This window comes from Takifugu flavidus, chromosome 6, assembly GCF_003711565.1.
Source record: "Takifugu flavidus isolate HTHZ2018 chromosome 6, ASM371156v2, whole genome shotgun sequence".
Lineage (NCBI taxonomy): Eukaryota > Metazoa > Chordata > Actinopteri > Tetraodontiformes > Tetraodontidae > Takifugu > Takifugu flavidus.
In genome coordinates this window covers 12,475,382-12,501,416 of record NC_079525.1, presented here as the reverse complement: position 1 = coordinate 12,501,416, position 26,035 = coordinate 12,475,382, and the positions used below count along the sequence as shown (strand labels likewise).

The 26,035-nt window shown below is 46.4% G+C and overlaps 1 protein-coding gene across 3 annotated transcripts in view; it reads right to left on the bottom strand.

Moving 5' to 3' along the window:
* The window catches only part of pkd1a (polycystic kidney disease 1a), a 38,096-nt gene extending 12,616 nt beyond the window's left edge, over positions 1–25,480 (bottom strand). For 2 of the 3 annotated variants that reach the window (XM_057036626.1, XM_057036627.1), the window contains exons 1-26: positions 25,010–25,480; positions 18,196–18,267; positions 17,899–17,967; positions 16,944–17,015; positions 16,258–16,421; positions 15,921–16,174; positions 15,133–15,396; positions 14,871–15,039; positions 13,684–13,861; positions 12,547–12,779; positions 11,840–11,958; positions 11,600–11,750; positions 10,331–10,593; positions 9,788–10,168; positions 9,224–9,700; positions 9,011–9,142; positions 8,565–8,740; positions 7,982–8,112; positions 5,078–7,695; positions 4,745–4,942; positions 4,320–4,355; positions 3,757–4,056; positions 3,230–3,663; positions 2,824–2,974; positions 1,764–1,916; positions 762–902 (exon numbers count right to left, since the gene is read on the bottom strand). In XM_057036626.1, coding sequence (XP_056892606.1) covers positions 762–902; positions 1,764–1,916; positions 2,824–2,974; positions 3,230–3,663; positions 3,757–4,056; positions 4,320–4,355; positions 4,745–4,942; positions 5,078–7,695; positions 7,982–8,112; positions 8,565–8,740; positions 9,011–9,142; positions 9,224–9,700; positions 9,788–10,168; positions 10,331–10,593; positions 11,600–11,750; positions 11,840–11,958; positions 12,547–12,779; positions 13,684–13,861; positions 14,871–15,039; positions 15,133–15,396; positions 15,921–16,174; positions 16,258–16,421; positions 16,944–17,015; positions 17,899–17,967; positions 18,196–18,267; positions 25,010–25,287 — 7,614 coding nt within the window. In that variant the 5' untranslated portion in view covers positions 25,288–25,480. The remainder of the gene's footprint in view (positions 1–761; positions 903–1,763; positions 1,917–2,823; positions 2,975–3,229; positions 3,664–3,756; positions 4,057–4,319; positions 4,356–4,744; positions 4,943–5,077; positions 7,696–7,981; positions 8,113–8,564; positions 8,741–9,010; positions 9,143–9,223; positions 9,701–9,787; positions 10,169–10,330; positions 10,594–11,599; positions 11,751–11,839; positions 11,959–12,546; positions 12,780–13,683; positions 13,862–14,870; positions 15,040–15,132; positions 15,397–15,920; positions 16,175–16,257; positions 16,422–16,943; positions 17,016–17,898; positions 17,968–18,195; positions 18,268–25,009) is intronic. The other variant, XM_057036628.1, reaches the window with a different exon arrangement.
* Positions 25,481–26,035: the final 555 nt, after the last annotated feature.

Genomic DNA, 26,035 nt, shown 5'->3' with positions numbered 1-26,035 from the left:
ATATGTTTAGCAGTAAGTCCATAATCTTTGCATTTAAGTGTCGTCGCTTTTCAAGGAGACAAGGATCCCTGATTGCGCCAGACATCCACCCCTGGAGTTTTTCATGAGTCTAGACTTAATGGAGTCACATGGAGCAGATGATAGAGCAGAGCAGGAAGCTACAATCAGCAGATCATTTGATGTCTTATAAAGAGCAAAAATCAGTCTTCCACTCCCTGACAAGACGCATTAACTGAACTTGTACCCATAATTTTAATTTAATTACTGAAACATAAATGCTCATAATTGTATTAATTTGTACCTTGATAATAACATAATTGCTCCCACTTGACTCATTTCTGTAATATTGTCCCCTCTTTAACAACCTTAATTAGGTGTCAGATATTAGATTGCAAAGTCAAGTGGCCACATCAGAGCCTCCATGAACCAACACTATCCACACGTTACAGTGTAGTTAGAATTACAGTCACATACCAAAAGTCCCAGAAACATAATTTTATAAATGAGATCAGCATAATAAAAAAAAAATCCCTCCGGGTTTAAGTGTAGCCTGCAGGGTTCATTAGCATATCCAGCATTTCCAGCACTGTTTTGCAGCCGTAGGGAGCTTCTGATGTGGGAAAGTCCAGGGACACAACAAGATTTGGGATTATAAACAAACATCTGCGCTCCGGTTCTGCGGACGTCCTGTTCGCACCCAAACAGCTGCCTGAATCTGACCTCGCAGCAGAGGATTGGTGAAGGTGAGTGTGTGCTTTTACCCCGCGGTGAAAGCCCTGGCAGTTAGAGCAGGTCCCTCTGAGGTAGACGTACGAGTTCTGGCTGACCTCATACAGGGACTGGGCCTTGCAGGAAACACATTCCAGATACACCATGGGAATGTGACCACTCTGGACAAGCACCTGCAACACACAACCAAGCAGGATCAATGTCAAATTGCAGCAATTCCACACAGATGGGTGTTTGGTTGCTGTTGATTGGTGACGGATGAACAATGGGGAGCAAATCACAGCAAAACGAAAGCTTCAATTGGGAATTTCTCCGTATGCTTCAGCTCGGGCACAGGATGGCTGGTGTTTCCATCAATGACGGTGCTACATATACACTTCTCTGCCTCTGTTCACTGTGAAAAACGGCACAGTTAGACTGTCATCCCGCTGACGTCGACGACAACAATGAGTCACTTTTGACGCACTTGACATTTAATTGCTACAGTAAGATACTAGAATTATCACCCCTTTGTCGAGCGTGTCGTCACCGCACCGTGAGGTGAGCTATTTTTGTGTGTCAATCATTTTTCCCTTTTTATATTCAAAGTCCCAGTAGAGCAGCTGTTCCTTGATGCCCAGCAATGTAAGGTGACATGAAAATGTATTCTAAACAGTTTTTCCCCATCTACTCCGACTACCTCAGATAAAACACTCAAAACAACTTAACACTTCAGCCAGATGTTCTCTCCATTAACTCTGGTTCTAACAAGCCGAGACTGAACAGCATCTGTCATTTGTAAGTGGTTGAAATAAGCCTTTGTAAATGGGTGGGTTAAGCTCCATTTAATAATCATTAGAATGTAAGTGGGTACAAGAGGAGGGGGGGGACTGCTGAACAAATATGTGTTGTGGGGGTTGATAGGCATGAGTGTTGAGTGGAACTCTGAAGTATGTGTGTGTGTGTGTGTGTGTGAGTGCTTGTTGGGGGGCTTCCTACAGCTTAGCAGCGGCCCTGAATCAAAGTGTGTATGTTAATGTTTGCATTGCACATACCGTCTGTGTAGTGGACTCTGGTGGCATCCCTTCTTTGCCGATTGACAGTTTGAAAGTGTACTCAATGCCCGCTTCCAGCTCAGAACCAGAGATTCCCAACACCGGACCTTTGGATCCCAGGCCGAAGCTCAGAGTGGAGCAGTGTTCTGGACCCTGTCAGCAGACATCACAGGTTGTCTTACGCAACAGCAGCAATGACATTTAAAGGAATGGCAGATAAATCTCGACGTAATCTGGCTAAACAGGACATTTAATCACAAAACCGGGAATGGGAGGACAAGACATTGTTAATCAAGTTTTATGTAACATTTGCTTTTCCTTATACTGTAATAGAATACAAGGTCTGGGGAGAATGCAGCTTTTCATCAACCGAATTCCTGCCAGATCTTTTTGTCCACCTTTTATCATTTTTGTCATCCCAGACTCACAGCGTCCCATCCTTTGTGGTTGTGCTGTTCTCACAATCTCATTGTGCATGTGTGTGTGTGATCGTGTGTGTGCGGAGCAAATCATCGATTGTAGAATGCTAACCTTATCTGGTCACTCATCCTTGCACTTCTATCTCTGTGAGGACTTTCAGAAACTTAATACATTAGCCTGCTAGTTACCCTAAACCCCCTAACCAGCCTAACTTACCAGAACTCTAAACCAATTCCAACCTCAACCTTTAAAGTTGTGGGGCCAAAATATCCCCACTTCAGAAACATGTCCTCACTCTACTAGTAGAATAAGTGTTTTTGTACTCAATATGTAGCAAATACAAGGACACACACGCACACGCGCACACATGCACATAAGGCTCCTGTTAAGGCCAAACACTGGAAAGGAGCAGAACAGCAAAGAAATCACTCTCCAAGGGTTGATAACATTATAAAACTTTTCAAATTACTAGCACGAACTGCATCTATTCAGCTTCTTTTCACACTGTATTAAAACATCACTATAAAGGATATATATATAGGACATCACTTCAAAATCATGCTGGTTAGACAATGACCGAACCTCAGTTCATTCGTGCAAACTCTATTTATCCAGTCCAACCCGGAGGATGTGGCTTTACCTTTGAGGTGCTTTGACACTCCCAGTGATAGTGGAGGAGGGACTGGTTGTCAGGGTCCATGTTGGGATCGTAGGACTGCTCGGCACTGAGCTGCAGGTCCTGAGTTCTGGACCACACCCTGTAGGTGCCCCCTTCTATAATCGGCATCAGTCTTAAAAAGAAAAATGTTATCAACATGAGTAAAGTGAATGAACCTCATCTGTCGACTGTTGTGCCGAGAGAAAGAAGACTTTCTTGTGCAAGTCGGTGTAATTTCAACCTTGTGTGCTCGAGAGACCAATTGCTCACAAAAGAAGGGAAAATATCCATACTTTTCATTAAATGCATATCAGCAGGGAGCAGATATACGTGTCATTGGGTGGATATACACAAGACAGAGATCGTTAAAATGTGTTCCTCCACTGACCGGGCAGCCATGACGCCAAGCTGTAGACAGGCGGCTTTCTTTAACGGCACGTTTTCATAGGACAAGGAGAACACCAGGGTGTAGTTGCCTGCCGCCAGGACCATCTTAGGGAGCGACAGCTGCAGCCGCTGCACATCCACCTCCGCTGGCAAAGGAATTACTGGGAAAGACCGAGTGGCCCCGTTCACCCGCCCAGATGCAAAATGGGGGTCATTATCGCACGACGGTGCTGAGAGTATCTGCCAGAGGTACTGGGCTCCATAGCGCAGGCATCCTTTAAGATCCACGCTGGCTTCCACCAGAGTGGGCTGGGAGCGCCATATAGCCAGGCGGGGGGCTTGGACCACTTGTACCTCAGGCTCCTCACACTCCAGCACACTGACGTTTATCTCAGCGTGGGCCGAAACCCAGCTCACCAGGTTACTGCAGTTCACCTAGCAATGAGAAGGGAAGAAAAAAACAAACAGGATTTCAACAGTTTTCAAGTAGACCACTGTCATATTGATGTAAGTGGAGGAAAAACCCACCTGGACTCGGTAGTGTCCCGGGTGCGTGTACTCATGACCCACGGTGGTGTTGTTGGTGTGACGTGGAGCTGAAACATCTCCAAAGATCCACAAGCAGTCCATGAAATTCGATTTGGGGGTGACCAAGACATTCATGGTGACCATTTTATTGACGAAAGTGTCCTGAGGCAGCGCGTACAAGACGGCGTCCATCAGCACATTCTGCGCCAGCATCTGTCTGGTGATGTTCTGAGCATGCAGCGCATTTATGGCTCCCAGGTAGATGGTCAGTAAACCCTCCTCTTCTGCTGTGTAGAACACCTGGATTTGTGAGATTCTAGTATGTCAGTAGATAATTACAGTTTGGCTCAGACTACAGGACAATTGGGACAATCAGAGGTCTGAATCATTAAGCCCAGGGATGTCCAAATCCAGTCCTCAAGGGAGTTCAAGACAGTTTTCTGCCTGGTAGGACCCAAAACCCAGTTTGAACCACACCCTTGAGGACTGGATTTGGAAATCTATGCCTTAGCTCCAGAACTTCCTGACTCAAAGCTGACCGGAAGGGATTGTGCGTATCTCACCATGGTGCCAGCCCCGAAGGATGGATTAGCTCTGAACTGCCAAGAGAGCATAAAGTCACCCCGATTTCTATCAAACATCCTTAAAATTTGGGATTTCAAAATCTTTGATATCATGTGAGGAGAGTGCATCCAGCGTCAAATATTAAATCTCCAAAGCAGATTTAACTGTGCAGTTTTATAAATGCCACCTTCACTGGGGACAAACATTGCTATCTGTGCATGTGATCATATGAAATGAGTTCACTGGAGGGGGTCTGTTCCTCTTTCAGGGATAACGATGATAATGAAGTGATGTTATGTCCGCGCATGAGATTACAGAGAATAATCTCTTAAGTCTGTGTTTGCGTTCTGTGAATTGAACCTAAACGTCGGATAAAATTCCTGTAGTCTGAGCTCAGTTTGAGGCTGAATCTGGGGGATCTCACCTCTTTGCCCATGTGTGTTTCCTTGTGGAGGTGATGAAGATCAAATGTCCACAGGAAATGAACAGGTTTCCCAGTCTGGACGTTGGCAACAAACACTTTCTTTTCACCGACAGCGATGGCGGCGCAGCTATCTTGGATGGAAAGTCCCCGCACCGGCTCCATAACCTCAATGTGGAGATTCCGCCTCTTGCAGCTAACCTACAGTGTCACATTTCAAGGCATCATTTATAAAAAAAATGAATATTATAGTAGTACAAAGGGGTACATCGGTACATTGTAGGTTAATAATATTAATTGTACTCTTATGTGATCATGAATCTGGTTTGACTTTACCTCATTATAAGCCGTGAGATTCACCATGTAGGTATCCACCCTGCTGAAAGTGTGGACGTAGGTTTGGTTGGGTTGAAGGACGACAGTGGCGTCCCTACTGATGCTGAGGCTGAGATTGACGTTTGTGCCTGCCACCAGGGAGATGCTGAACTCCACTTTCTCATTTATTGCTGCGATCTTCTTACTGGCCTTGAGCTCCAGGCTGAAAATTCTCTCCTGAACAAAGAACTCTCTGGAAACCACTTTTCCACTCACGTCGTTGGTAGCATTTAGAGTTACGGCCACTGTTTTAGGCTTTGGGAAAGCCACGCAGGCTTTCTTTTGCATTTTGGACATTCCGTCGATCAACCACGACCACGTCACGTTGGTTCCCGTTGACACCTCACCCTGGAGACAAACGCTGACATCGGTTGGGAAATAATTCTGCTCTGTAGCATCAGCGCTTGTGATCTTCAGCCCGGAAATGACCTCCTGCACGCTGACAATCTCCGATTGCACCTCTGAACTGACTTCATTGAAAACCTTGACGGTGACTTGCTTCTGGCCGGCACTGGTGAAGGTGTGGCTCATCCAGGACTTGCTCCACTGCAGATCATCTCCATTAACAAACCAGCGGTACTGCAGGTTCGAGCCTTCCGTATTCAGCACCGTCATGTTAATCAGAGCGTTGACAGCAACTGGGTTGTCGCTGATCTGCAGCTGCACGTTCCTGGCAGGTTCCAGGAAGTAGATGGTTCTGTTGACAGTGACCTGGCCCAGGAGGTTTGCTGCCTGGAGAAAGATATCACATGGTCCCGGTTTTGAGGGATTCACCTTCGCTGTCTTCCCGGTGAGGTTAAAGATTGATCTGTCAGGTTCGTGCTTTAGGATGACGTTCCAGGTGAAGGTCAAGTTGGTTCCTTCCTTAAATCCTGCGTGAAAACGAACAACGCGGTTGGTCTCAAAGTAGCACCAGTCCAGCTCTTGTACTCCACCTCCTCCTCCTTCTGCAGTCTCGACAAGAATCTGGAGTCCCTCCAGCTCACGTTGCACAAACAAGTAGATGCTCGCTTGTGCTGCTCCTACATCATTTTCCGCCGTCACAATGATGTTGAAAGTGCCAACAGAGCGAAATGTGTAGAACATGGTGTTATTACGAAAGATCGGGGTACAGTGGTCGCACAAAATCCAGGAGAACCGAACAGAATCGCCCTCATCCATGTGGGCCTCAAAGTGGACTGAGGTGTTGAGAGGGACGTTCACCAGACTGGAATTGATGGTCAATCCAGAGACCGAAGCCAGCACCGCGACAGGTACAGTGGTGTGATTCTTGCCGACCCGATTGGCCGCCGTCAGAGTAATATTGTGGAGTCCCGGCGTGTTGAAAGTGTGGAGGATGTTCTGACCTTTGAGCAAATTACCGTGGCCAAAGTTCCAGAGGTAAGAGACATTGGACGCTGAGGAAAATGCAGAGAAATAGTAGGGTACCCCAAGGGTCAGATTATTGTAATGGGTGCCATTGTGCTGAAAGACAACTGCTCCAACGGGCGTCAGAACCTCGATCGAAACGCTGCCGGTGGTGTTGGAAACGTTATTAGAGGCAGCCACTGTCACCACGTAACACCCTGGGTTATTATAGGTTTTCACTACATTCGCAGGGGCGTGAGGGAGAACAAGGTCCTCTTCTCCCCCAAAGTCCCACTCATAAGTGTAGTTAAATTCTGGCTCTGCTCTGGCTTGGAATTGGATCTTCTCTCCAACCGCAAAGTGTGATTTCTCGGCGGTGACGCTGATCTTGGTTAAAACCGGCTGAACGCACACCTGGGTAACGAAGTTGGCCTTACTTACTCCACTGGTAATGGTGAGAGAGAGCGGATGCGTCCCATTTCCGCGGTACGTGTGTGAGATTCCGGGGTTTCCGTGGTGCGTCTCATTGGGGCTTCCATCGCCGAAGCTCCACTCGTAAAGATAAGCCGATGCGTTCCCAGAAACCCGGGCCCGAAAGTTGACAAGGGCGTGCTCTCCGACACATCCTGATGGCTCTATCCCGGCGACTTGAAAGACAAACACCTCCACTGGTATGATCATCCAACCCGAACTCACGGCATTCATGGCAGTTATGTTCACTGTGAATCTCCCGTCTTTGGCGTATTTGTGCGAGACCGTTGGCTCAGACAGTGTGTAGCTCTTCCCGTCGCCCATGGAGAAGGTCCATGTGATGTTGTTGCCCGATGAGAGGTGAGCTCGAACAGTGGTGGCGCTGTGGAGCTCGGTGGGAGAGGAACTCTCCGCTGTTAGAGACTCTATCTCCTCATATGCAAACATCTCTGTGCATACCGCTGTAGAGCTGATGGTGTTATTTACAGACACACACACGTTAAACGGGCCGCTCTTTTCAAAGGTGTGCGCCACTCGCCGACCCTGCAACAGTGCAGAACCGTCTCCAAAGTTCCACTCGTAATGAATCCCATAGGGTGAAGGCAGAGGGTGAGCTTCGAAATCAGCCGTTTTCCCAGCAAGGAGGAGACTCGGCTCCGTCTGTATGTCGACACGCGTGAGGATGCTGTAGACGCTCATGTTAATGCTTCGACTGATGTTCTCATAGCGATTGGAGACTGACACTACTGCCGTGTAGATGCCTGCACAGAAGACCAAAAAATGGGACACAAGCTGCCCGTCAACATCCAACATTTTCATACAAACAGGTATATTGACTGCTGTCATCAGAAAGCCCAAAAAAAAATTAACCAGTCACAGAAATTACAACAATTTGAGAACATAATTGGTGCAATTGTTGCGTCTGGATGAAAATAATATTTAACAGGAAATTTTTAAATGTTAAAAAGATTACAGAGCAAAAAAAAAAAAGCTTTTGAAGAATAGGAGGTTTGTTCGTGATTTTTAGTGGTGCTGAGAGACTCGTACCTGGCTGAGAGTAGATGTAGGTGACATTGCTGCTTAGGAGGACCTGATAAGGCGACTCAGGGCAGGTGAGGGAGGAAGGGTAGGGAGGCTTGTGTTCAAACTGCTCATATCCACCATCACCGAAGGACCATCTGCAGCATAATGTTGAAATGTTAGGACGCACACACACGAACATTCACACACACACACACACACACACACTCTTCCCTGTCTGGAAACCTTCTCTAGGAGGATTTAATTTAGAGAAGTGGAAACTTGACTCAGGATGTCTCTCTGGACCAAAAACGGAGACCAAAGAGAGATTGAGCAAAAGAGTGCAGCACAGAGAGACCGGGTATGAAAGGGAGGGAGAGAGGGATGAATACGAAAGAAATATAGAGGAAAGTGGAAAGTACGGCATAAGCTGCCGAGCAGAGGGGAAAATTCTTTGTCAGCAATCTGTTGAAACTACAAGACTGCTGCAAGGCCCCATCAACACACGGGAGGACCAAAAAAAAATAGAAGTGAGAGACAGATGTGGAGAAAAAGGTGCTGCCAAAATATTAAATCTCTCCCTTTTTTCCTCAACCTTGCTTGTTCTTACCGGACGGTGGCCGGGACAGCCATGTCGATGAGCACAGATGTGGTGAGCGTCTGGGTGGAGCCCTGAGGGACCACGTCTGGTACCCCCTTTACGGTGAGGTTTGTCATGGGCTGCAGCCGGTCCACAGTCACGTTGAAATCCTCTGTGAGGGTGCTGACGTGGTTCATGGCCGTCACCTGGAAGACCATCAGAGAAAAGAAGGCTTCTTTCACCTCAGCTGCACGCTGACTTCAACAATGAATGTATAGCCTGGAAATTTCTGGTTATTTTTAAACCAGAACAGTGACCGACCCAGAGTTCTGCAACTCTAAATCGCTTACTCAGACGACACGAGTCATTTTTTAGAGTTCGGAGAATTGCTCAGATCGAATTTCTGTCTACAAAAACACACCTGGTTTGAAACATTATATTGAGGGAAGGAAACTATACATGTGAAACAAACTTACGGTGAGCTTGTAGACATCGGCGTGCTGGTAGATAACATTGAGCACCGTGTTGTAATAGGTGAAAAACGGCTTGTCGTCCACCGTCCATTTAAAAGTGGGATTAGAGCCTTCCAACACAGAGGCCGTGTAGCTCTGAAACAAACGCAAATCAAAGTTCATTGAGGGATAATAAAAGGGGAAAAAACTAAAATGATTATACCACCGCCCACTCACCACAACTGACTCCATGAGCACCCTCCGCGCAGGGTGTGGCTGTACCACCAGACCTCGGAGCGACTCCTCCAGCTGGACAAGCACAGTCAGGCTGGCCTCTGTCACATTATTGTGGGCCATCAGCTCCACCTGAACCGGGCCTGTGTGTTCCTTTATCTTAAGATTCAGATCCAGCACGGCATACATGCTGGGCTCTGCGACCTCAGCCCCGGAGCCTTCGCTCGTACTGGGATGACAGAGGCGGGAAGAAAACTCTTGGGGACAGTAGGGATGGAATGTTGCACTGGAATTACTGGTGCGGTAAAAGGCCTTGGTCTCGTAGCGTGACTGGACGCGGAGCAGCAGTCGGGTCCTGTTCGACTCCAAGAAGAGCGTGCCATTCTGCGGGGAGGGGTGGAGGACTGTCAAGTCCAGAGGAGGCAGCACCTGGAGTGAACACGATGCTGAAACTAGGTCCGATTGCTTGGCTGAGGTCACCTGGAATCAAAGTAAATTTTGAAATGCAAGTATAATGCAATATTTATGGTAGTATAATACAAGAAAAAAATGTTGTTCGCATCTTACCAGCAGATTGTAGAGTCCAGGCTGAGGTAGTCCAGCCGACAGCTCCGCCCCCCGCAGCCGAGTCTCACTTTGACCCACATAGAGCACTCTGATGGGGCAAACTGCGTTCTCCAGCCAGCTACCTCTGGTACCATCCACCAGGGCCTTCAAGTCTAGCTCGGGGTCAGGAAGAGGGTCAGCGCCATCACCGGCCAAGTTGTCTGGTGGCACCGGCGTGTTGTTGATCCCGAACCACTCAGAGAGGTTGAGAGCAAAAACGGGTTGCCGCCACAAGGAGTGCGGGGAGGACTGACAGTGGATGAGGGAGGCGGGGCCGGCATCGTGCTGCAGGGCGATGACATCACCGCGGGACACCAGGAGGTCTTCCAACTGATCTTGAAGCTGGAAGACAGAACTTGTCAAATTTCCAAGCACTGAAACATTTACTCATAAGCATATTCCAAGATTAAAAGGTGGCTACTGGCTCTTTGGTTACTGTACTTCAAACACAAACTCTAAAGTGAAAGCCTTAAAAACCCAGGAGTTGAAGGTTCAGCCTCTCACCAGCACATGTGCAGCCGGGCCTGCTGTCAGAGAGAACAGCACCTCGTACTGTAACGTGTACAGGGGCATCCGCGCCTCCGAGGGAAGCTGGTGCCCCTGGGAGCAGTTTAGACAGGAGGAAGGCTGGCAGGGACTCGAGAGGGGCAAGCAGCGGTGCTGGAATGGACACCACTGCTCTAGCCTGGGACAAGAAGGTGGATCAGCACTCCTGGACTCACTGGGGACACACAGAGCCATCGGAGAACATGCTGGACCTCCACAGCCTGCAAGAAAAGAGACGTCTCAGTGTCCACACCTCTTTATTCAAGTCTTCAGCCTGAGACAGGTGAGCAATGGAAGTTTAGATTGGGTTGTTATTACATGTAGAAAACAAGTTCCTTCTCTCTGGGATGTTTGCATCAAGATCTTTTGAGCATATAGATATGATAACTTCTGTTACACCTCAGTTCTTTGCTGAGGAAATAATTCAGTCAGATTTTGGGGCAGCAAGTCCTGGAAGAATTGCCAACTAGCTGGTGGAGCTACAAGGAAATGTAAAATGCATGACGAAAGTGAGAAGCTGAAAGAATCTTAAGGAAGCTTACTCCTTTGTAGAACTTTGGGGCGCGGTGGAAGTGCAAACCACAGATTAAAGGTTTGGTTTTACCTAAATAAATATCTTATAATCAAAGTTCCTGAAAAGGATGGTGGAAATGGGGCTTTAATGAATAGCTGGATATACAGTAACAGGACACCTAAAGGTCATGCACCCCAATGTTATCACGTCATGTAAAGGATTAAAAGTTAGCGTAATTCAAACATTTTGCTCTGTCTAAGTCTGTCCACTGCTTCAGAATAACTGGTAGTTTCACAGCAGGGATGCCCTCATGTCTTTAGCCTCTCTGTGGACTCCACTTTCTCACATCTTTCATGTGGATTTGCTCTTTTCATCTGTCATTCTCCCCCGTCAGCCAACTTCCTTCTCAGTGGACAGGTTTTAAAAAAAAACCCAAAAAACAAAACAACACTGAAAGCATTTCAAGGTTTTTTTCTATGTCGTGTCCACACAAAGAGAGGAGTCATATCAGAGGGGAGGTGGCCTTAATTGCTTCCCTCACCCTTTCCCTCACCGTTTTGTTGTATTTTCAGCCTCTATTTAAAGCCTGTTGACCAATAACAGTTTAAGACAGGGGCTGTCAGTGTGCATGCATGTGGTCACAGGTGGCCTATGGATTTCTGTCAACACCTTTTGATGCTGACCAGCCAATTGTGTTTGTGAGTTTGACTTACTGGGCAGCAGCAGGTGTAGGCCAGGATAACGGCAGCGAGGTCTGTATATCTGGAACAAGATGTGTGTTTGCGAGCTCAGTTCCCGAGTCACAAACTCCAGCGAGGACAGACGACCTGCCCGAACAAAGCTCAAAGCTGGAAACAGGAGCACCTGCAAGGTTTGAAACACACAGTGGGGGGTGGGGGGTGAGGGTGGTGATTTCTGATTGTTGCAATGCCTTGCTGAGGATTCGTCCTCACCTCTACGCCACCGTGAGGGGGCGGCGGAGTTGCGATCATGGCAGCTGTGGCCTGGAGTAGATGGTGGGAGGGAAACACGGCCAGGCCCATGGCAAAGACCCCTGAATCCGGAACACGCACTGCAGAGGCAGGTGCAGAACAAGGTCAAAGTGGGGAAACCCAGGAGATCTTCAGCTTTTAGGACGATTAGCAGTTACTCTGGAGATGGGATCCGGTGCTTCTCGCACCCTTTTTCTCTCTTTCTTTCCAAAATATCTTCAAATCAAAGTGGAAAACAACAAAATGACAGCAGTTTTCTAACTGTGAGGCCCCCCTCAACTTCTGGCACCCTCCGAGGGTTGGAAAAAAAGAAAGAGACCAGAATGGGAGTGAGAGCAGGAATGAGGTTTAGAGTTTGTGTGCAGGTTCTGACGATGCTCCACTGCTGTGTTATCATCTACGAAACGGTGCCAGTGAGGGGGAGACCTGCCTTTTTGAAACTAAGCTCCCTCATCAATACCAGTGACACCTCACTGCCAAAGACACGTGTTCTGCAACCATGGGGGGCAAAAAAAAAATACATATACAATATATATATATTTAATGGCTAAAATGAGAGTTATACTTTGTTAAAAATGACTGAAAATTATGTTCAATAAATGGTTTTATATGTGTGTTGTCAGGCAGGGCTGAGCATGGATTCCTCTGTGCGGGCATCTGGGGCCTACCTTGAGGGTTGTACTGGCAGACGTAAGCCCGCCTGGCGTTGCAGGAGTGCGAACTGGTCTGGCTGCGCTGATCGAGTGAGACGCAAAGGTTGCCACGGGCAACCGATGACCAAGGCGCCAGGCCCTCCTCTCCTTCCTGAGCCTCGGAGCCGTTCACCCAGTGTAATTTGCCAGCAGAGTTGACATCACTTAACCCCAGCCACACGCCTCGCTCCATGGAGCTCCCATAGGCTCTATGAATAGGGACAGTCGGAAAATCATTTTAAATCGTACGTAAAACCAAAACGTGACCCCGCACACTGTGCAATGCATCTGCTCAGCGTGTGATCGGAGTGATCAAATGTTTCAGGCCACAGACAAATGGGATTTTTATTGCGTGGAATCTCTAAATGACTGTACGTTCCCAGACACGGCTCAGCTGTCACGTGATCTACTGGCTCACTGCAATCAGCCGAAACCAGCAGATGGAAGAAAAATAAGCACGGAAGAGGGAAGAGGGAAGACAGAAGAGGGTCTTAATTGCAGAAAAACAAGGTCTGATGAACAAAATGGACCTTATGTAAGTGGGAGGGTGGAGGAAGACGCAAGAAAGGGGGAGGACACATTCTGTTGTTTTTTTTTAAGTCAAGGACCAGGCCTCCAGCCTTACATTAACACACACACACACACACACACACACACACACACACACACACACACACGCACACACACTTGGAACTTTGGAATCCTTCTCCCGGGGTGTTAAAGTTGCAGCTGTGCTTTTACAGATGTCGTTTCCCCGACCCTCAACACTAAACACAGGCGGCCTTTGGATCCGCGCAAGGTCAGATTCATTTTCGCCACAACAAAAACCTCCGCGCAGATGTTGAGAGCACGACAACGCTCGCTAAAATTCATGCAGACGGAGCCACAAACACGCAATATGTCAGAAATGTGAATCCATGAAAAAGCGGTGCACTTATGATGACCCGGGGAGGGGAGGTGATTGCTAGCGTTTAGAATTTTGCGCAGCTCAGGCGCCAATTACAGTAAATGTAAATACAGTAAATGCCATGACATGGTTGCGTAACATCAAACCAAGGGCCTCGTCGTTGTAGCACATTAAAACAAACAAACAAACAAACAAACGAGACTCACTGTGTGACTTTACGTGCCAGTAGGTTACGCAGTGCATCATTCCTGACTATTGCCAGATCCCCGCCGCGATCCAAGCACTGTTTTCGAGCATCGGTCCAGCTCAGCTCCCCTGGAACGATCTGGAAACAGCGGGAGGACTCTTCGTGCAGCACCCCATCTTTTGGACAGTGAGGGGAGGCTGGCAGGGGACAGAAGCAGCCACGTCATTTCCCAGATTCTTTTAAGTCACTCAGGCAACATCGCAATCGCATAAAGATGTCGGCAAGAGAAATAAAAATCAGAACGTAACTGTGGTGTTATGGAACAAAACAGGAGCTTAATACAACAACTGAAAACTGTTCAGAAAAATACCAAAAGGATTTAAGTGAGTATTGCTATCACCAAGGGGGGAACATTTTTTCTTGTTCTTTTAAGGTTCAGTAATCAGGCTGGGATTTTCATTAGGGAAGACTGTATGTTCCCTAAATTTCCCTGAAAGATGAAAAAATGAAGAGTATTAACAGACATGGGTGGCCAATCTTTGTAACACTGAAGGTTTGTTGTAATCTTTTTCTATAAAAGGCTTTTTGAAAGATGCTTTAGAACGGACAAGGACGCTTACACACAAACACAGGTGACATTTTCTTTCTGTCTTTTTACAGTATCACTCTAAATCTCCAAAGAAAGTAAAAAAAACAGGCTCATATAATCACAAAGAAAGAAATATACTGGTTAAAGCAATCATGATAAAGAAAATCTTTTGTCCCTTGATAGATTGCGATTGTTTAACGGGATAAAGTAAGAAATAATCGCAGGATGTATAATGTCATTTCAACTCAAAAATATGTCCCACGTACAGAACCATTGGCCACTTCTGTTACACAACAAAACCAGTATTTCTCTATGAAATGTGTAACTCCATCCATATAAGGTCATCCTCACAAATTGAGAGTCAGTGCCAGTAGGAGTCTAGTGAGGGAGGCCACGCAGACGAGTATGAAAGCCGTGAAATGGGAGAGACTGTGTATAAAGACACAACAAAAACTCCAAGGGAATCTAGAGAAGGTCTGTCTGACTGAAGAGAACACAATGAGCCAGGTTGCCACTGTTCAATATCAAGTCGTGACTCTTCAGACGCCTGAATCGTGCATTTAAACACCTCTGAGACTGTGCGGTAGTTTAGAGAGCGGCTGCTCAGAGGATCTTACCTTTGGCGACTTGGACACCGTGCTTGGTGATCTTCCAGTCCACATCCACATCGACAGAACCCCAGCTAACAAGTGTGAGTTGGAGACTCTGATTGGCCACCACGAGTGTGGGGCAGTGCAGCTCCAGTTTGGGGGGAAGTGTCACCATGACCTCTCCGTGTGCAGAGACCTTAATCATGAAGCCAAAAGGAAATTACTTTTATCCCCTCGAGGACCCTGATCACCGGGTATAAAAACTCACTGTCCCTTATTTTCCTCTCACCTTGTTGTTTCCAGACCATCCCATCAAACTGACCAGGTAACGTCCAGGATGTCCGTACTTGTGAGAGGTTGTGGTGGTCCCACCGGCTCCGCTGGTGTTCACTCGAGAGGACAGGTCTCCAAAGTCCCAGGACATGGTTACCGGAGCGACGGAGGAGGCGGCTGAGAAACTAATGCTGCTGTGAACATTTTGGATTGGAAGAGGCCTCAGAGAGATGGAAAAGTTCACCTCAAACACATCGTGGGCCAGAGTCCAACGACATTCCTGCACAGAGCAGATAGCAGCGTGAGCGCTTCCTATATAAGTCTACGTGCCCTGAATGTGGGTTTAATAGAGTCATTAAGAATAAACCAATCCTGATTTTCTAAAATTACATATCTTTTTGTGCCATTTCACACAATATAACAGCAACAATGATGGGCAGATTTAAATATTTTCAGAACTATTAATATAAGAGAGCCCCCCCTGATTTAGTTACGCATATATGAAAGAATGAGCTTTAAAATATGCCTGAACATTAATACTATAGAGTGGGGAAGCCTGCCACAGTATTAGCCAAAATGCAACAGTGTACAGGTGGCAGCAAACCGACAAAGTCTCCCGTTTGTTGCCTTCCTGCTTGGGTTCATCTCTGATGAATAAACAAAGTAAACAGGAAAAAGGAAAACTACGGAGCTAAAAATCAAACATTCCAGACATGTTCTGTAAGGAAGTCGATCGCAGGGGAAAGATTGAGAGCAAACCCTCTGTTTACAACAGATGAGGCAAAACTACAGAGCTCCAATTACCTCCATAACCTGAGGGTTTGTGCAGGCAGCAGAACACTGTGATTCACTGATGAAGTTCGGCTCCGAGTTTGTGCTGCAGAGGCACTCGTGCCTCCCCCCCAAGCCCCCGTAGCGGTGGGATGCAGTAAAACACACGCTGTTACACTGTTCGCGTGTGAAGTTTCCGGGCGTGGACGAAGAGAAGATGACTAGCTCGCTCCGCTCCGCTCCTCCGCCGCTGCTGCTCTCCTTCAGACAGGCGACGTAGTTGAGATCTGCAACAAGAGGCGGCGGTCTTAAAATCCCGTCTCCACGGCGCGGAGACGCTCTCGCCTGTGGAGGAAGGTGCGACCCCTACCGCAGGTGAGCAGGCTGACGTTGAGCAGTGGCCGGTGGCGGAGCGCCGGCGGGTTGTCGCAGAGCGTGGCTTCCGGACGCCGAACCTTCACGCCTTTTTCCCGCAGCCAGCTGACCAGCCGGAACAGTTTACAATGACACTCGAAGGGGTTGCCGCTGAGGTCACTGGACAATAGAGGCGACCAGTTAAGAGCAACACTTTGCACACAACAGAACATTAAAGCTGAATTAAATTACTGCTCCATCTTTCTGTTTTAATATTTATATTCCCAATAATTCAGCATAAAGCCAATAGCGCACATTTTTCCACATAAGTGTCATTTTTCCTGCATTATAACACCAGGTTTAACTCCACAATGCATTTCTGGTGCATTCCTATAAAAGATTTAAACAAAAACAGCACCTGGGTAACGTGACTGTGGAGCGGAGGGGTGGGGGGGAGAAGGAGCAGCCTTTAAAGGCAAAAAGAGATGAAAAGAAATCATCTCATCTCGCCACGGAATAACTAATCTCGCTCGCTCCAGCCTCAAGCCGACTTCCTTTCATTTCACCAGGAACTTGAAAGTTCAGCTCATTTTATTGTTTGTGACCAACGGCGTGCGGTTTCCCTAATTTGGTTGACGGTTTCTTGTGTTTATATATGTCAAAGAAAAACAGAGAGAAAACGAATAGATTACGTTTACTTACATCTGAGTTAAATTGCACTGACGGTTGCATGTTCCTTCTTCGATGGTGCTGATCTGGTTGTTGCTCAAATCGCTGACAAAAGAACAGATGATAATCAAAAAAGATGCACTTCCTGCACCGTTAAAAGTTGATTTAATTTATGTATTTGTATATTTTTTATCCCAGAAACAGAGAATGAGTCACCTAATTAAACCAGAGGGCCAGTTATCAGATCGCGTTGAGACTTTTGATGTCACTCCCTTATTCTTTCCACCCATCTGTTTTGTTTCCATGCATTTCTCTCGTTTTCCTTTCTTCTCATCCCTTTTCCCTTTACCTCCTTTTCATCCTCCACTCGTAATATCCCCCCACCCTCAATCCAGGAGTCGACATAATGGGGCTGTTGTGTGGTGGTTTTGGAAGGAACTGATGGAAACCACCAGCCTTCTCTCATCGCACTCATGTGCACACACGTGTGCACGTGCACACACACGAGCACTGCTTTGTATAAGCTCAATTACAGTGTTAGACTTGCTCCATCTCTTAAACTCCACCCATTTATTTATTTCCTCCACCAACCGAATGAGCATTTAAATAGAATGCTAAAATGTAATATTTTGCTGGCAAAGGGAGGACATTTTCTGTCAAATGAGGACATTTTGTCTGGTCCTCAGAACTTTAAAGACATGTTTGTGGGGGTCTTGGTTTGTAAATTAGAGTTAGTTGGAATTGGTTTTTTGATGAATGATGATCAGAACCCCCTGAAACCATTCAGCACTGCTGGATTTTGATGAAACATGGACTTTAATTATGAAGGCAGCTAATATGAGGTGCTTATGCTGCACAAAAAGCTTGTAAAGTCTTTGTTTTGGGAGCCAGAATTATCTTCCAACAATAAAAATCCTCTTATTTTTAATAGAAAAGAGGGTCTCTAAGATAATATGTTTGGAATCCAATGTTTTCAATCTGCACTCACATTGTTGACAGTGGACCACAGCAAAAAACTCCTCTGGGTAAAACATTGATCCTGTTTCCATGGAGATACCTGAGAGAGATAAATATATGGTTACATATACTGGGGACTTTAACACAGCTCCAATTACTATACAGTCTGTCTGGAGGTCTTTGGGCAGCAATCTGCCGCCATCACCAACAGTCAGGAAAGCAGGTAAGTCTTTTGTGCTATGAAATGGGCTGTAATAAAAGGAAGGATTTGAAATGTGGTCATAAAATAAAGTGTTTACGTGCGGTGGCACACGCAAAATTAACTCACAGCTCACGAAGTCCCACGACTCGCTCCAGAAGGCTGATATCAAAGGAGGAGATGTGATTCTTGGAAAGATCTCTGTGGGGGACGGAAACAACATTTAGGCTACAATTAATTTAAAAATATCGAATGAGTCTCTCCCAATTAGTCAAGAGAAATGATCTCTAATGATATTCTGGGCCAGAAAAAGAAAGAACAATGGCATCTTAAACATGTGTCACCATACCACAGAAGAAGAAACCACTGTAAATTGAAAATAAATGTTATTTTCTATTGCTTATGAATGAAAAGGCTTCTCAGTAGACCAGCCTGGTTTTCAGAGGGGATAAATAGCACGTCAGTAAGTCGAGGGATGTATCTTGACGTGACACCTTCATCCCTGGAACGATGGTGAATCAGGATGTTTGACGGAGGTCTTCTTTATTTTATGACCCAAAGCTACAAACACCACTTTACTCACATTAGAAAACCACCTGCCACACCACAGATTTACCCATTTTTTTTTCCTATGACTGTTGTTTTTGAACCGAATTGAACCTTAGTCATCAGTGAAAAATACACATCCGTGGCTTCCCCCCCCCATTTGTTGCCACATCAGTCCCAAATCTCGGCTGTTTGTGAGGGATGTTTCACACTTATATAACGTCAGACGGCAACAAATGTGATGTCATTTTGCATGCGACCAAAGCCACAGGTGGAATAAAGTCCTCATGCACCAACATTGCTCATCAGCAGCCAGAGGTGGAAATGTGGTCACCAGTTCATGCCTCTGTAACATGACACATCGATTCCTCAATCAATAAGACGCCCCTGACATGGATGTATGGATCCCTGTAACCTTTGCAATTATCGACAGCGCGTAGAAAGTGAACTCAACACTTCCAATCAAGTGACCTGGACAGGAAGCGAGTGAGAGCACGGCTTTAGAGGAAGAGAAAAGGGGGGGGGGATGGACAGAGCCAAACTGAACAAACTGAAGCAACCAGTTTTTTTTCCGTTTTTTTCTTTAAAGGAGCCGGGAGATGTTGAAATGGGCCCGGTGCTAATTGTCTTAACTGTTTAAATAATCCAAAGGCAAGAAAATGTATGCGAGTTGATTCAATTTATCCTCCTCTTCCCTCGTTTCTTTTTTGCTGTGTGAAAGTAAGAGAGAGAGAGAGTGAGAGTGTGAGTGAGTAGAGCAAGACGCCCATTCCCAAAAGGAAACATCTGTACATTCCAGACAAACTGTGTAAGAAAGATGGAGGCTAAAGGAAAAGGAGAGAAAGGAGAGCTCTCCTCTGCTGAACCCGACGTCCAGTCCAAACGGAAACACCGATTTAGATGCTCCGCTCGCACAGGCTCTATATCAAACACCTCATCCAGTGAAACCGTCAGCAACAAACCCAGACGTGTGGCGGGTCCACATTTAACATGTGTAAAGCGTCTCCTCCAGCCCGTGGTTCCGTGCAGCCATTACTGCAGAGGGCTGACAGCAGCGGAGATGGGGAAGGTTCTCGTTGAGGTGCTGGTTAATGATGAAGGCGCCGACGCCGTGCAGGATGAAAGAGACACAACAATTTTCTCGGAGACAGACAGCGCAGGCAGCTCCCTGCACCGCTGCCAGTGCCTGCAGGATCAGGAAATTCCAAATTCAGAGAGCTCTGCAAACTTCTGATGGTCTCCCTCAGACACACGTCTGGTCGCCCATCAGCCGCCGAGGCAAAGGTGTGGAACCTAATGCCAACGGTGTCTGCGTCAGTTCATGACGACGCTTTGAGTTATCACAGATTGTGCTCAACTGTAAATTTCGGGGTAATAAGAGATTATGATGGGATGTTGACACAGGTGACGGCTTTACTGCATCCGCCGGTGTGTTGACAGCCTCAGACCTCATAAGCAATACATGATGTAGAGCCAGGTCACTACTGCCGGTGGCACAGGAATCTAATTCAGTCCTGTGTGTGTGTGTGTGTCTGTGTGTGTGTGTGTGTGGTGTCTGTGTGTGAGTGTGTCTCTACATGTTTAACATGAACATCGCATGGGACCTTCAGTATATCTATTAGCAATGGGCTCCTGTTCTCAGAGCTACCTCAGGACACACATGGCTTTACTCACATATACACGCATGCGGGCAAAGACGTAGCCGTGCACGTGTGCGCGCGCACACACACACACACACACACGCGCACACACGCCCACAGAGCAGCGGCGGCAACAGCAGCATATGGTTCTGTTTTACTAACGGTGTGGCCAATGATCTAACCACTCCTTATAAGGCCTGTCTGGTGCCACTTATTCTGAGCCGGAGGATGAGAACACACACACACACACACGAGAGAGCGAGAGATGTACAGGCCATCCCATTTGTCGATGATGTCAGTAGGAAGTGAAAAACAGAAAGAAAGTCACTTCTGTCCACACACGAATGGGTATAAAAGTTCTGCATTCAGACGGGGAAACTGATGGAGGTCTGTCTCCAGCCATCTGCTCCACTGTGGTGACAATGTCCAAGTCCAAGTTCCTCTAAGCAAAGGCCGGTGCTCCACTAACCCACTAAACACAGACTTCTCTGTGGTCGCTTTCATCCCCCTCTGCCTGGCCGTCTGACTCCTGCACGGGTGTCTCCCTCCCCCCAATCGCTTCTGCCACTTTCCACACCACTTCTTTCCTTGTGGGACTTCAGTGATTTGCTTTTATTTAAATTCCCGAGGGGGTGTTGAGTAAAACCTGAAGAGACATTTTAGGTGTGTGGAGCGTAAATGTGCACCCCAAAAGAAGTAGAGGAACACACAAAATTGGAGCTATTACTGTAGAGATTGTCTCAGTCCCATATTTAGACTGGATGCTCCCGCCCCAACCTATTTCAGATGGTAGAAAATGGATGGAAACATTCATGTATCAGCCAGACGTTAATAGAAAATGATAAAAAGGGAGCCAACAGTCAACAGTCTCGCTACATTTATTGTCAACACTAGAGCTGCCAGCCAGCACATCATCAGCCATAAGTGGAGGGACGTCAAGGGGAGTCGGGTACTTTCCCGACTGCAGGAAGTGGAGGAGCGTGAAATCAGGAACGGAATAGTCAAGGAAAGAAGGGAGCTCACTGAAAAAGTATGGACTTAGTTCTGCGTCTGGGGTCTGCTGGTTAGGTTACAAATGCTCTCCTCTTTAAAACAGTCTGTCCGTTTTTCCAGCTGCTGCCGTTTTGCTGCCAGCAGACCAATCAGGGGCAGCTGCATACAGCAGCACAACACACGTACACATACACACACAGACTCAAAGAAGTGAAAATTGTTACTGTAGACACACATGCAGGCTTGTTTTATAGCATTAACAGGGTAACCAAGAGTGGAAAGACCATCCAATGCTATGCTATGGTCCCATTATGCATAATTGCATAATGGTATTGTCGATCACAGTGCTGCAAACCTTTATCAGTTATATGAAGGAGAGGTGTTGGACAGCAAGGCCAGAGTTCGATAAGCAAAACACAACACACACACACACAGTGCTTCAAACCTGGAATATCTCTTCACAAGTAATGATGCTCCTACTTTTAACTCCTTCAGAGCATTTACATTGTAGCCGTGAGTGCGCAGCGGCACAACCTTGACTGTCGCTATGGAAAAACCTGATACGTGAAAGAGGAGGAGAAAACAGGAGACTGGTTAGTGGCTCGGAGTCTGCTGTTTTCTTCTACTATTAATATGCCGCGTACATCCTGAACTGTGACAAGGTCGGCCTTCACACCTATAGATATCTCAGCCAAACAAAAACAAAACAACAACCTAGAGCTGTTTTTGAGTCGATCAATCATCAAGGAGGACAGGCACATGCGCACATGCACACACACTTAATATTTACTTATTTAGTCTTGGGTTTGTAGCTGCTTCTGGGAGTGAGTCATTACTTACTATCACCATGGAAACACAACAAAGTTTCCCGAGCGTACGGTTTAGCCGTCCCACTTCATTAATATCGGTGAGCGTGTGTGTAGGTGGGTGGTTGTTGATGAGGACGGTCGCTGTAGGAGGAGTGGAGCAGAAGTTGTGAATACATTTAAAAAAAGAAAAAAAAAAAAGGAGGAGAGTTTTTGTTTGCCTCTGGTCGTTCTGACAGCTGCACAGTCTCATGATCCGGCGCAGAGCTGAAACTGTTCCCTGAAAACTGGTGTAAAAAAAAAACCCAAAAAAAACCCAAGAAACAGAAAAACAAGTCAGCATTCCTGCAGCGAGTCGCCGAGTGGAAGCCACGGTGAGGTTGGAAGACCATTAAAGTTCACCAAGCGTGGACGATTGGACCGGCGAATGTGAGCAAAAGTGTGTTTTCGGTCAAGCTTAAGTGTTTATTTTAGTTTTGTTGAGAAGGGTTCCCATTAGCTACAGCTCTGTCACAGCTAGGTTCCCCTAAGGCTTTAGGACATGAGCAGGTACAGATGCATCACAGACTCTATGGGACAGATTGGTTTTGGATCTCAAGCTCAAACAGCATCGCATCAGTCGCACACATTTGTCCCTAGATTTATTATTATTATTAGATTTTTGTTGGAATGTCATACTGACTGAATTGTAATGACGCTCCCGTCCTGTGGGGGGCACTGTAGGTACCACCATTTTTGATTCCTTTACTGACTATTGACATCTTAGATTGACAGTGGGAGCAACGCTTGTCAATATTAATTAACTGTAATATGAATGAGAGCCAACAATTACACAGAATTGTCATTTAATCATTTTACTGAAATGTTGCTATGATTGCCGCAGGCTACGTAGTTGTCAAGCAGGAACTGTCATGGCGACAAATGACAGACACGCACTTCTGAAAGGCTCAATTAACTCCCAGGTGGTGACAGACAAATAATATCAGCACTTAAAGGCACTCATGCTATGCAGCTCGAGAAATGAGTGACAACACAGATAATCCATTTCCTGTAAGTATCAGAACTACGACCAAGTTTTCATGGAAGAATTTTCAAGCCAAGGCTAAGTTGCTCCCCCCAGGAAAATGACTGCACTAATTAAAAAGAAAAACTACTCTCCAAGAAAAATAAAAAACCCTAATGAACTGCGTATTTTTGCGAATCGTCAATCAACAGAAGAGGAGCAATCAACAAAGGCTACAGAGACGCTGAGAGCTAAACCTTCCTTCCTCACCCAGTTCCCATAAGTGGATCCACAGTTGCATAAACTGACTTAGTGAAGTGAAAAGTCACATTTATTATGTGCGCGCTGGTTGGAACACATGGACCAGTGTGTCTGGGGACACCTTTCCACCAACTGCAGTGCAGACATGGAATATTAAGTAAAAATACAACTGCAGCTGTGGAGGTTATTTTTTTTTGCAGGGTGGTGTCGAAGGTTTTATTTTGGCAGGGTGGCAGCAACATGGCGGCTAAATGTATTCTCGATTAACAGCAAACACAAAACGCACCATAAATAACTCAAATCAAGACTCTAATCTGTCACAATCATCTGCACAGACTTGCAGACGGGTAAGAAGGCCTCTGGTAAATTAAGCTTTAGGCGTTGATCAGCAGATACTTTCGCTTTGGATTCCAAAATTTTTCTCCACTTCTACAGTCTGAAAAACATGCGTCCATCCATCCTCAGACATGAACTCGTCCATCTCAGTCGTAACAAGCCTGTGCTGTCCCTCGCCATCACAGCTCGCTTCATTTTTATAGCATCTAACGGGCGAACGGAAAGAGCACGTCTGGATGGAGGAACGACTGACAGGAAGGGCAGAACTGGACGCTGTTGCGGGACCGTCACCCGTCACCGTTCTAGCCTCAAACAGTCATACTGTGACTGCAAGTGCAGCAGATGGAGTGAAAATAATAATAAGAGCACATTAATCAATAGAAGAACAAAGCTGCTGGAAACCAGAGAACTCGAGGGGTTAAAAAAATGTTTTATTGAAGACGACGGCCTTTTCAGTAAAGTTCATCTGAATTTATTTAATATGGCGTGTGGGTTGGTTTGGTTGTTTTACTTAAATGAAATGTTTCAAACTTGGTATATGAAGCAGATCTTTAAGTTATTTTTATATAAAAAAAAAAAGGTACGTGAGAGGAAATAAATAATTGAACACATGTGTGTTTCTGGGTTCAGAACAGAATGTTCTCAGTGCAGCAGCACAAGAGGCAAAAGATTGATCGACACCGCAAACACCAGGTTCACTTCTCTGAAGAGCTACTCGACATGGGTACACACACACACACACACACACACGCACGCACGCACAGGCGCACACGCATACACAGAGCGACCTTTGCCCTTAACCCTCTGTCAACCTTCTAAATATTTTAATGTTTCCTTTTTAAAAAATAGGATCATCTTTGCAGTTTTCTTGTTTTAAAACCATCCCGGAGGCCATAAATCTATTCGGGGGATGTGTGATCTGAGATCTTTACACCTCCAAAGGTCACAACAATTCAGTGTTCACTCAGTCCGCCAAAAACCCATTCATGAAATAAATCCACATTTTCTGCGAGAGAAAAATGCAGAACTGCAGCAAAAAATAAAATAGATAAAATAAACAGCCATAAACTTGTTTGATCCGGGCCTCATAGCGCGAATAATATCCGAAAACTAGTAAATAGTTTAAGTAGCTGTCGAAAAATGGAAACAGCAACAACAGACGGCCAAATTAATCAACACTGATTTCTTTGTTTTTGGAGACGCTAAATGACTGATAACAAAACTTATCAGCCATTACACCGCGATGCTGCGCATCAATATCAGATAAAGCTCTGATTTAGGAGTTCTGTCACCTCCGTTCCTGCCTCAAAATCAATGCAATTGGTTGTTTAAAAAAGATGAACCCAAGCTTATCTTACAGCACAGAAGTAGCCAGCGGGATGTCGGCGGCTGCTGGGGCCCTCTCCAGGCCGATGTTGGTGCAGTTGACGACGCAGGAGTGTTGGGGCCCCGTCGCCAGCACGCAGCTGCAGTTCGCGGGACACGGGCTGCAGCTCCTGCCGCCGTCCCCCGGCGGCCCGGAGCCCCGCGCCTCCAGGCACCAGAGCGCCACAAACAGAAAGGAGCAGAAGCTAAGCCTCGGGACGCAGACGCCATGTTTTCGCTTGGATAAAGTCTGTCCATTTCCACAAGGCATAGCTCACTCACATCTCATCGCCTGTGATGGTTTTAAGTCCTCTCAGTCGGAACCAAAGGAACGCGTAACCTCTCCTGCGAGGGGACAAAGACACAAGCGGGATGCGCTTTTTCCCACCCCCGCGTTTGCCTTCTTCTTTCGGTCGGGTATGGTTTCTCCGAGAGTCGGACTGAGAGTCTACCTCAGCCTTTTCTGGAGGAAAAAAAGTTTGGGAGAACTTCCTCCTCTCTCCTCCTCCTCCTCCTCCTCCTCCTCCTCGTTCCACCAGTTGCAGTTACACATTTCTCCGCTTGAAGCTGGCAGCGCATCGACATCATGTCTAGGTTTTTATTTTATTTTATTTTATTTTAAATAAAGAAACAGAAAACACAAATTAAAAGAGAAAAACGTGATGACCCCCAATGTTGTCCTTGTTTGCAAAGTCCAGTGTTGTTTTTATTCCCTCCTTTCCTCTAATATCGCTGCGATTGTGACCTTTTGTGCCACGCTCAGGTGGGGATTTTCAGCTGTCAGTAAAATCACCGGGTGCTTGTTCCCGAGACATAACACGTGTAGCCTGCAATCCCATTTCCGCCACGCCGGGCACAAAATGACTTATTTCCAAGAAACACCTTGACAACCAGCAGGCGGGTTGAAGAGAAACCCTCTTTTCCTTCATGCTGAGGCGGTAAGGACTGCAGTTTAGTTGCTCTGTGACACCTCTAATGATGGGAAATATGTAAAATCATTCAGCAGAAGGAGCCAACAC